The 10,893-nt window shown below is 29.4% G+C and overlaps 1 protein-coding gene and 1 long non-coding RNA gene across 2 annotated transcripts; one reads left to right on the forward strand and one right to left on the reverse strand.

Moving 5' to 3' along the window:
- Positions 1-505: 505 nt before the first annotated feature.
- LOC149889704 (uncharacterized) lies at positions 506-3,011 on the reverse strand. The gene is made up of 3 exons (XR_016451864.1): positions 2,940-3,011; positions 2,714-2,837; positions 506-2,325 (listed from the first exon to the last, which is right to left on the reverse strand). It is a non-coding gene; the product is annotated as an uncharacterized LOC149889704 (long non-coding RNA).
- A 4,981-nt stretch (positions 3,012-7,992) lies between these two features.
- On the forward strand, positions 7,993-10,551 carry LOC149889705 (uncharacterized). Its single transcript, XM_090083992.1, has 2 exons — positions 7,993-8,193; positions 8,482-10,551. Exons 1-2 carry the CDS (start codon positions 8,010-8,012, stop codon positions 10,497-10,499), a joined length of 2,202 nt encoding a protein of 733 aa, XP_089940118.1. The 5' UTR covers positions 7,993-8,009; the 3' UTR covers positions 10,500-10,551.
- The last annotated feature ends 342 nt before the right edge of the window (positions 10,552-10,893 follow it).

Below are 10,893 nucleotides of genomic sequence, written 5' to 3' on the forward strand. Positions count from 1 at the left end.
CAAGATTTAAAGGGCTTTTTAGTTCCCAGGCTCCAAATATTTTGATATTTTGACAAAACTTCCTTGTTTTGACACTAGTATAAACATATAAATGTTTGGAGTTTACTCTATGTTTATAATTTGGTATCTAAAACACCAAAAAACGCATGATCCGCTACTGAGTTAAAATTTCTTTTGCAAAGCGATTATTTAAAAAAGTGTATAAATCCAAAAAAGGAACGCTTTTTATTTTGTTTTCAATGGAATATATCTCATGCCCACCCAAAGTATTGATATCTTTTGAAACATCTTGAGTACCATTTAGGTCAACCTAAAACCTCTAAATTGAAGCAGTGTACATAAAAGTATATTTGTTTTTATGTTCAATATTAGTTATTCAATTACTTCAAATTTAGGACATTAAAACACCCTAGATTTAAAGATCAAGGTTGCATACTCTCCCATACACATTACGCTAAACATTAACAGACATTGTGTTTCCAGAATAGTTAAAAAAGGCTAGACAATCAGAAAGGCTAGAATCAATCTTGCTCAACATAATGCCAATTCACACCACTTTGAAAACATGGAAACAACATAATTTAAACATATATACAGCTATAAACAAATATGGTTTCATATAACACATTTAAACATTATAACACATAAACATATTAAATGACAGGTATATTTATCAAAAACTATGAAAAAAAAAATTAAAATAATAAAAAAAATATAACATTATTTGTGTAACACTTTTTACCTACCATACCTTGAACGAGATGTTTATCAATTTTGAAAAACAAACTATTAAATGCTCTAGTTCTTGAACATGCAATATATAGTTGACCATGAGAGAAACACGGTTTTTTGAGATATACCCCAACTCTATCAAATGTTTGACCTTGACTTTTATTAATTGTCATTGAATAAGCCAATCTGACAGGAAACTGACAACGCTTCAGAACAAAAGGTTAATTAGAATCTGATAGAGCCAACTGAATTCGAGGAACAAAAACCCATTTACCACCAGAAACACCTGCCAAAACCTCTGTATCAATATAATAATTTTGAAGAGCACAACTTTCACTCGAGTACCATAGCATAACCCAGCTTTGAGATCTAAATTTCTGAGTAGCATAATTACACAACCAATTTTCAATTTTAAACAATGAGGTAGCATACCTGAAGGAATTAAGCTGTTCAAAAACTCAACACGAAAATTATTTCTTTCATTAATGTCATCAATATCAGTTTGATCAGCATTTAAATAAATTTTGACCTCACCTGGCAGACATTCAAGCACTTCTTCATTGATAATGAATCAACATTAGTTGGTGTTAAAATCACGCGTTTAGAATAATCATTTTCATCAGCATCTCCAAAAATCTTTTCAACAATTGATTCATTTTCTCTAACAATGCACTGATTTGGTATTTCAATGCATCCTTTAAAAGGATCCTCCTCTTTGACAGGTATTGTTCTATTCCCAAGTTTTAGTAGCCATTGGGAAAATTCACCTTCCCCATCTTGTACTCTCATATTTTCAGCTAATGCAAACTTCTGCACCCGTTGCCAATGCAAAGAACATTTTACACACAATTCTACTATTTCAGCTGGTTGTGTTTATACACAATTCTACTATTTCAGCTGGTTGTGTTTATACACAATTCTACTATTTCAGTTGTTGAACATTTTCATCAAAACTTTCTAGATTTAAGCCTATAAACTCATCAATAACAGGCAGATTGTAATCAGCCAGCATTTTACCACTTTGATTAATAATCTTTTCAATTTGATGAAGAGTAGCTCGCTCAGCTATTAGAAGTGGGATTGAGCGGTGAATGAAATCTTCCATCATAAAAGCTTTGCATGTATTCCAGAGATGTAAAGGATTGTCAGATTCACAAAAGGTCAAAATAATTGAAAACAACTGTCTAATTTGCTTTGGCATACGTGTTAAAATCGCCTCAGAAAGAGTATTCTGCCATTCAGTGTCATCTTGCAACAAACCTTTCAAAACACATGCTTCACGAAACGCTTCAAGGACAATACCATTAACAGTATGCACATCCTCCCAAGATGTTGTTCCTTTTGCTTAGTAACAGTATAAGAAAAAACAATTCTCCAGTTGGATCATCTTTATACATTCTTACTATCACCTTATTACCACCCCTTTGTCTAACCTTCCATTTACAATGTTTATCATCAAATATAAAGTGATAAGGAATGTCTACATAAGAATAGCAATGTGCTCTTTCATTTTCAGTATTCAACTTAAAACATGCCATTAGATGCGTATCACGTTGAGCTGCATGATCTAAAGCCATTTGTTCTGCTCCTTCTCTAAAATACAATAATTGATTTTCAGGTAGATGTTTACATTACAGCACTTTGAAAACATGGAAACAACATAATATAAACATATGTACCAACTATAAACAATAAATGTGTTTAAATATGTATATAAGGTTAAATATATACATTTTATACATATTTAAACACATTTTTAAAACAATTATAAAACACATATTAACACATACACAAACAATAAAAAAACACTTTACATTATTGTAAAAACACATTTATAAAACAACTATAAAGCACTTATTACCACATACATATCAAAAAAGCATATATGCAAACACTAAGAGTGTACAAACAAAAATTTTAAAAATGACGCAAGGAAATTTAAAAAGATACAAAATATATATTTACAAACAATACTCTTTACCTTCTTTTTTTTTTTTTTTATAAGAACTGTAATCCTCATAACAAAATTTAACCTTTACATACAATAAAATGTGACATGCCATGTCAGTGTTGGCACAAAAGTTTAATTTATTTTTCTAAATTTTCTAAAAAACAACAAAAATAGTTAATAGCATCACAGAAATTTCAATGTAGTAATAATCATTTTATGGAAATAGCATTAGTATAACTTTAAATAACATCCATACCCTTTCTCCAATGGCCGCGATCTTTCTCCAATGGCCGCGATCTTTCTCCAATGGCCGCGATCTTTCTCCAATGGCCGCGATCTTTCTCCAATGGCCGCGTAACTAAGTAATTAATGACGAAACGACGTCAAACATTAAACGTTTCTGTAGGAATTATATTAAGATTTATTATTATTATTATTATTATTATTATTATTATTATCATTATTATTATTATTATTATTATTATTATTATTATTATTATTATTATTATTATTATTATTATTATTATTATTATTATTATTATTATTATTATTATTATTATTATTATTATTATTATTATTATTATTATTATTATTATTACTATTATTATTATTATTATTATTATTATCCTAGTTCTACTAACAATTAAATGCAAATAGTACTTTTGTAATTAAAAATTGTAACTTTTTTTTTTATTTCTTTTTTTAGGTACCTGTGTTGTGACAGATTTTAAAAAGAAATCAACTGATGTTAATGCGATCTTTATGTCGTTAAGCAATGACGTTGCTGTTAGGGAATTAAAGTTAAAATATTTATAGATAATTTTGTATTTAGTTTTTTAGATAATATAAGTTATTAATGTGTTTTTTTTGTTATTAATGATTTGATAGCTCATAACCCGTATTACGGGTTGTTTACTGCTAGTCATTATCATTATGTTATGAATTCATATCAGTTAATAAAGTTGTATTGAATATTCTCTGGTTATCGTGTTTTATACGTGTTTACAAGAGTTTGATACTCAGTAGGCGTTGCATTGTATACCTTTCTTAATACGCATCTGATGTCTATTTTTAATGCGCGTTCGACACGATAAAATGGCTAACATACATACCACAAGGATACGTAATTAAACGAGTTTCTAATGCGCATTTACAACTAAATTTGCCGACTGGGATATCGTACCCGATTTTGAACAAATACTATATGTCAAATAAGTGTTTTTGATAAATAAGTAGTATTGAACTCGAATTCGAAACTTAAAACTAAATGCGTATTTTTCTGGTATCAACGGCGCACAGTGACTCAGAACGATCAAAAAACGGTAAAAATTAAATAAAATTTGACATAAATTGTAAATCAATAATGTTATATATCAAAATAATAATTTTTGGGTCAAAGATTTCAAATTTATTAATAAATTTTTTTTTATGCGTAGCTTCGACGCGTATAACGCGCGCTTATGCGCGTATACGCGCGTTTAAGGTGACTATACGCGTACAAAAATTTTTTTTTTCAAGTTTTAGAATCTTCAAGACAAACACATTATCTTGATATATTACTCTACTTGATATTTTTATAAAAATGGTTTTTAAAGGAGGTTGATACATAGAGAAAAAAAAACTGTATTTATTACATTCATTTTATTATTTCCATTACAATTAATTTAATAACTTCATCTGGTAACGGTTTTCCTCGATAGCTCTTATGTTTTCTAAAAGATATGCTTGATACTTTTGGATCTGATCTTAGTAGAAGGTAGTGCATCTGATTCATCTTTGTGTTTAACCTTGAAATTTTTGCCGTGTGCTTAAGTCTAGAATTTCTTATCTGTTTATTTAAACTCTCCAGTGCATCTTCCGAATATACCCCGACTGGCAAAGGTAATTTATGTGATATGGAAGAACTATGAAGCAGCAGTTTATGTACAGTGGGAGGCATAACATACCAGTTGTACAAACTCACTATACGTTTAGCTGTTTCAGTGCAGTATAAATCTAATTCATTGATGTTAATAGAATATCCACAAGATATGGTTATGAGAATATTATGCAATCTTTCAATTATATCACAATCAACTTTAGTAATTTCAGAAAGAGCTTTACTATTTTTAAATGCTCTTCTGGCAGTATTGCCGTCATTGGTATTTCCAGACCCAGTTTTAGGCATGTCAACATATAAGCTTAACCGTTCTCTGAAGAGTACCTGAATCTGTTTTTTTTAAGTCTACAGATAATTTTTCCTCAATTGTTTTTGGCTTATACTTTTTAATTTCAATTTTATAACTCAAATGAAGAATAAATTCCAAGCATTTTATCCAGCAATGCAAAGCTGAAATTCCAAGCCCCAAGGCTGACTCATTCTCAGTTTTTGCTTTTAATAAACCAATATTGTTCATTTCGTTGGGTTTAGCATTGCAAACATTGCAGGATTGAGTGGATTTTGTCTCTGTAAGTGCATTAACTACTTTATTATCAAACATTGTAAGATCAACTCTATAGCTGATATTAAAGGTCACCTTTCTTCCTGCAATATCAAAAACTTTGCAAAACGTCTTTAAGGTATTTATTTGATTTTTTAGATCTGATTCTTCTTCTCTGGATAAAATTGGACTCTCTTTTTTATATTGTAGATGAAGAGGTCTACAAAAGTGACAACTTGAAGGATTTGCATTTTTCCAAATTTCGCCATCTTTTACTTTGAGCAATAAAGGCACAAAAGCTGTACTAAAAAGATTTTCTTCACTCTTAAGTTCTATACTTGTGATGCTTGTCTCAAAGTATTTCTGTTTATAAACACTTTGGCTTGATGCTCCATCAAAACCAATCTTTCCATATAAAACTCCAAATATTTCGTTACCTTGACCACAATTAGGCATATCAATCATTTCAGTTATTCTACTCACAGTGTGATCTAACATGCTTTGAAGAGTACACTTTGCAGAAATTTCAGAAAAATGTATATTCTCAGGATAACATTTCAATTTTTCCACGAAAATATTGTGCAAGGTAGGATAAATATAATGATCATAAACAATTAGCTTTAACAGTTGTCACATTGTTACATCCTGTAATAACATTATATTACTAAGTTAACTTTATATTACAGGAAATACTAAAGTTGTTCAGTTAAACTTTTTCAAACATGTTGTACTTATCAAATAATACTTTCAAAAATAGCGCAAAACAAGGTTTTTAAGTGTTTATCAGCATTTGTATTTCTTTAATAACTTCCAGTACCGCAGGAGATCGCAGTAATCCCTTTATAATTTAAAAGTAGAAATGTTAATTAACTAGAAAAAATCTATATATTTTTGGAACTCGGTGGAACATTTTTTTAGCTGATATATAAACCAAAAAAATACAATTACTTGCTACCATTTTTTTTTTGGAAAAGTCTTGAAATTTAAACAAAAAAATCAGACTTTTTTTTTTTCTTTTTAGTAAATTTGAAATGTATAGAGCCAAAAGATTATCTTTAAAAAAAATATACACTTTATTTAAATTAAAAATACTCTATTTTAGTTAAATAAAAATCTCACATTTTTCAGATTTCTTTGAAAATAATATCAAATTTTTTTACTTCTTTTAACTATAAAATACAAAACAAAAGTTTTATGAAACAATTATTTATACTTTTGAAATAAAAAATTATTGCAATTTAATATTATTTAAAAAAGGGCACTTAATTTATAGAAAAGTTGTGAGGGGTTTATTACCATTTTTTTGCTGTTTTGAGTCACTGTGCGGCGGTATGTTATACGCGATCAATACTCAGAGTATTTACAATACTAGATATGCCGACTGGGTTCTTGAAGAATGCGAGAGTCATCCACCCATTTGGTGTTTTTCGGAAGAAACGAAATAAACATGGAGTTTAAATAAAGTAGTGGAATTTACCGTTGAAAAATCATTTTCAGTTCAATTTAAAAAAATAAAAGCATATGATTTTAACTAAACCCATCCTCATCCCATTTTATTGATAAACATTTTTTTCCATGTTTCTTTACTCCATTTTCAAGTTTTTTTCTTTTTTTCTTTTTTTAACTTAGTAGTATTTTTATTTTAATGCGCTGTGCAGTTTATGTTAAATCAAAAACCTACAATTGTAACATATCAGTATAATAAGATAATTTGATTAGTACATGAAAAAAATTCTAGAATATAGTTTAAGGAAACTTGTAGCAAGAATGTTAAGGGTGCAAGAGAGTAGCAAAAATTCAGGGCTACCACCAGTTGTGTCAGATGTCATTTCATTCAGTCAAAACTTGCTGCTCACCGATCGAGGATGAAGTCTCTACTGAGCATTAAGTGAAAATCCAAACGTCTCCAGAGGTCTAAAGTTTGTTATAATTGGACTACTGTTGATAAGAACGAGTAAACTAAATGACATAAGTCTGTTTTACACTTTTATCAGATTGTTACAATTTTATGATACTTTTACCTAACACGGATCATATGGCTTTTACTGTCATTTTATCTTTTTTTTTTTTCTTTGGTCAGAGAGAAAGGAATTCTTTATTAAGATGGCACATGATTAAACTGCTAGAAACCTTGATATTATGCTGCTCCAATATACATTGAAAGTTCTCGACTCTGCTTGTTGTTCAACAATATTTATTCCTGCACTCCATCTTCAAAACTTGGTTGGTACAAGGCAGTATAACTTATTTCTGACTGGAGGTCCTGCATTTTTGAGACAATTCCCAAATTATATTTTGTAACCTGCTTTCTTTCTAAGACCAACTTTATTGTCAATCCCCCTTTGAGAAAAGGGATGTTTTAGTTGGGCTTCAACTTTTCCCCTTTTTCTTGGACTCAGGTTAGTGGCTTTGCCAATTAATGAGTATCAGAGAAAAAAATTTAATGATTAAAAATGAAGCATTTTAAAATTAAATGTCATAAAGCTGCTAAGTATACAAATACTGTCCCACAGTCATAAACAACTTGAAAATTAAGTTTTAACTTTGTTAAAATTGTTTATTTTAAGATAGTCTGCACATTTTTACAAAAGTTAGAAAACCAGACAAACATACCTAAAAATTTATGATAATCTGGTTGAAAAGGCCAAGTTTTTTGATATTTTTTATGAGTACAAACATATATTGGCAAACAAAACACTAACTTCATCTAAATGAAAAAGAGAAATTCCTACGCATTAGCCAAAGAAATCAATAAAATTTAAAAGTAATAAAATTGTAGTATGTGTGCATTTGTGTGTGTGTGTGTGTGTTTATATATATATATATATATATATATATATATATATATATATATATATATATATATATATATATATATATATATATATATATATATATAGTTATAAATGTCAGAATCAAAGGCCAGTTTAAGTACATCTTCTGGAAGGATATTAATTGAAGAACAAGGAAGTATCATTTCTCAATTGTCAAAAAATTCAAATCACACATTATCTTCTTTGGCATCAAGAAGTTTGTTAACTCGTCAAGGACAAATTATAATTACAGATGAAGGAATTGTTTTTCCACCTGGTAAAGTACTTTTCATTGCATGTTATCATTTTATATAAACATTTCAATTAAATGTTGGAAAAGTTTTATATTTAAAAGAACTAACTATAAACATAACTTTATAGAAAATATGTAAATAAATATTTTGACACACATGCTGCGTTAACTTTACCAGCTACACAAAAAACATATGAAATACTTTTTTTTTTCTTTTTTTTTTCTGTTTCATTTAAAAATACATTCATAATATCTCTTTTATCACTTTTCTTTCAGGATTCTTCTTTCATGATTTTTCTTTTTGTTTTTCAGGTGCTTTAATGGTTGACCCAAACCATGCCTCAGATCCAAGTTCATTAGTAGATGGCCTTACTGATGATACACAAAATGATAATGACTTTGATATAAAAGTTGAGAGCATTAAAGTTGAAAGTACTCAAAGTGCTTCTTTTTCTGGCCATCAAAATGTCTTACAGTCAATTCATAGTGAAATTCAAAGCCTGAACTTTAGTAGCAATGGTGTTACTCAGTTTCATTTTATGCCCTTATCATCTGATGATATTGAGAATCTTCAGAAAATAAACCACAATGTTTTAATGAGCCAAGCAGCTTTACCTGAGGAAAATAAATGCAGTGAGAATATAATAGATCAAGATACAAAAAATATCTTTTTAACACAATCTTCTCATAATGGGAACACTATACATAATGAAAGTAAGCAATACTTAGAAAATTATAGCAATGAAGATGGAACTGGATTGTTCATTAAACATGAGAGAACAACAGACAATAATTTAAGCCAAACTGACGACATTGACAATGCTCACAGCAAACTTCCAACAACACCTACTGATCTAGAAATATTGGATGAAAATAATGCTTACCAACATATTGTTTATATACAATTGGATAGTAATAATGAATCCCAGTTAATACCTGTTTCAACACAAAGCTCATCACAACAAGCCTTAAATATAAATAAAGCTGGAAAAGGCAGAATGAAAAAAAAAATTACTCAAAGAAGAATGAACAAAGACTCAAATACCTCATTGAAAAATGATATTGAAAAGGTTACTTTAAGAACATTAGCACCACGAATGCTGCCTTATCCTCTTCATACTAGTTCACAAGCAGGGTTGAATTCAGAAAGATCTCTCCTAAAGCCCATAAACTTTTCATCTCAAATTCAAGTATATGAGGGTGGGGAATATTTTGAAGTTTTAGGAAGATGCATTCAATGTTTTCGTTTCAGTCGAACTACTGCATATTGTCGTGCGGAAAAGAATCATCGTGATCCAAAGTCTTCTGTGTGTCTTGAATGTGAAGCTACAGGTGTAAGTACTGTAGTTTGTCGCAGAAAAATGAATCACACTGCACCAAATGCTCTTCCATTAAATATTGTTATAAACACTGCTTTACAGCAAACAGATCATGTGCGGCAGCTGTGTTTGCGCAACAATCTTCCTCCTTGTCTCAGTGAACTTCAAAGCATTGTTCTTCATCATGCTGATATAACATTTTCAGCAGTACGATTAAGTAATGAACAAAATGAAGCAGTTGTAGCTAGAAAACCAGCTGATTATGCAAGAGGTTATTTGTATCCTTACAGCCAAGAAAAATGGGAAGATTGGCTTAATAGATATTGTCAACAGACTAATACTAGTTACAGAATAAGAACTGGAAAGCGAAGAAATAAAAAAATGGAACACGGTTTGGCTAATCACAATGGCAAGGTTGTGCAATATCGAACTCTGGAAACTCAGTTATATAATTGCGCTCTAGGAGGTAAACCCAGGAAGAGGAAATTACGAGAAGGTATCAAAAGAAGAAAAGAAAGAGGATCTAAATTAATTGGATGCTCAGCTGTCATACACACGCGTTTATTGGAAACTGAGAATGAATGGCGTGCTTTAGAAATTACAGTTCCTAAAATATCTGCTCATTTGAATTCACATGACCCTCGAATGGTTCAAAAAACTAATAATCTTGTATTTGACTTCAAACAAGTGTTGTTTCCTCAATATCCTCAACAGGTTATCATTGATGAACAGCAATTAATAGATTTTTCACAACTTATAAATGAAGACTATGATTTTTCACTTAAACGAAAAGAGGTTCCTTTACCAGAACTTAAAAAGTGTGCAAAAAATCTTTTATTGATGTGTGCAAGCCTTTTAGACCAAATTAATGATGTTGAAGCTATTAATACTGTCCAAGAGCATGGTCAAATTATTTTAAATCGACTTTTAAAAGACAGTGTTGTGAAACCTCCATCACCTAAAAAAAAACGAAAATGCAAAGATATCAATTCCATAGATGTAACATGTTGAGCTTCTTAAATAATTTTTCCTTCTTATGATCTTAAAAATGTGTAAACATAAACATTTAACTTTTTTTCTCAATCAAGATTTATTTATTTAAGAATGAGTGTCTATCTATATCTATATATATTTAAGCATAAATGTGTGTGTGTGTACACATATATACATATACAGATACAAACAAACGCATTTCATCTGTATGCGTGTGTATTGTGTATCTATCTAAACTGCCTATAGACAATAATCCAATGTTAATGATTTTATTTGCTTTCAAGTTTGTGTAAACATTTTAATTAAAGGAAGAAAAAAAATGTAGTAATTGATTTTACATTTTTAAAATAGGATGAAATTTAAAAATATTTAAAATTATTTTAAGAATTTTTATGTTTTATACTGCATTTGA

Source organism: Hydra viridissima, unplaced genomic scaffold (assembly GCF_058129835.1).
Source record: "Hydra viridissima isolate aposymbiotic clone 2 unplaced genomic scaffold, HvirCarnegie_v1 scaffold_4, whole genome shotgun sequence".
Taxonomy (NCBI): domain Eukaryota; kingdom Metazoa; phylum Cnidaria; class Hydrozoa; order Anthoathecata; family Hydridae; genus Hydra; species Hydra viridissima.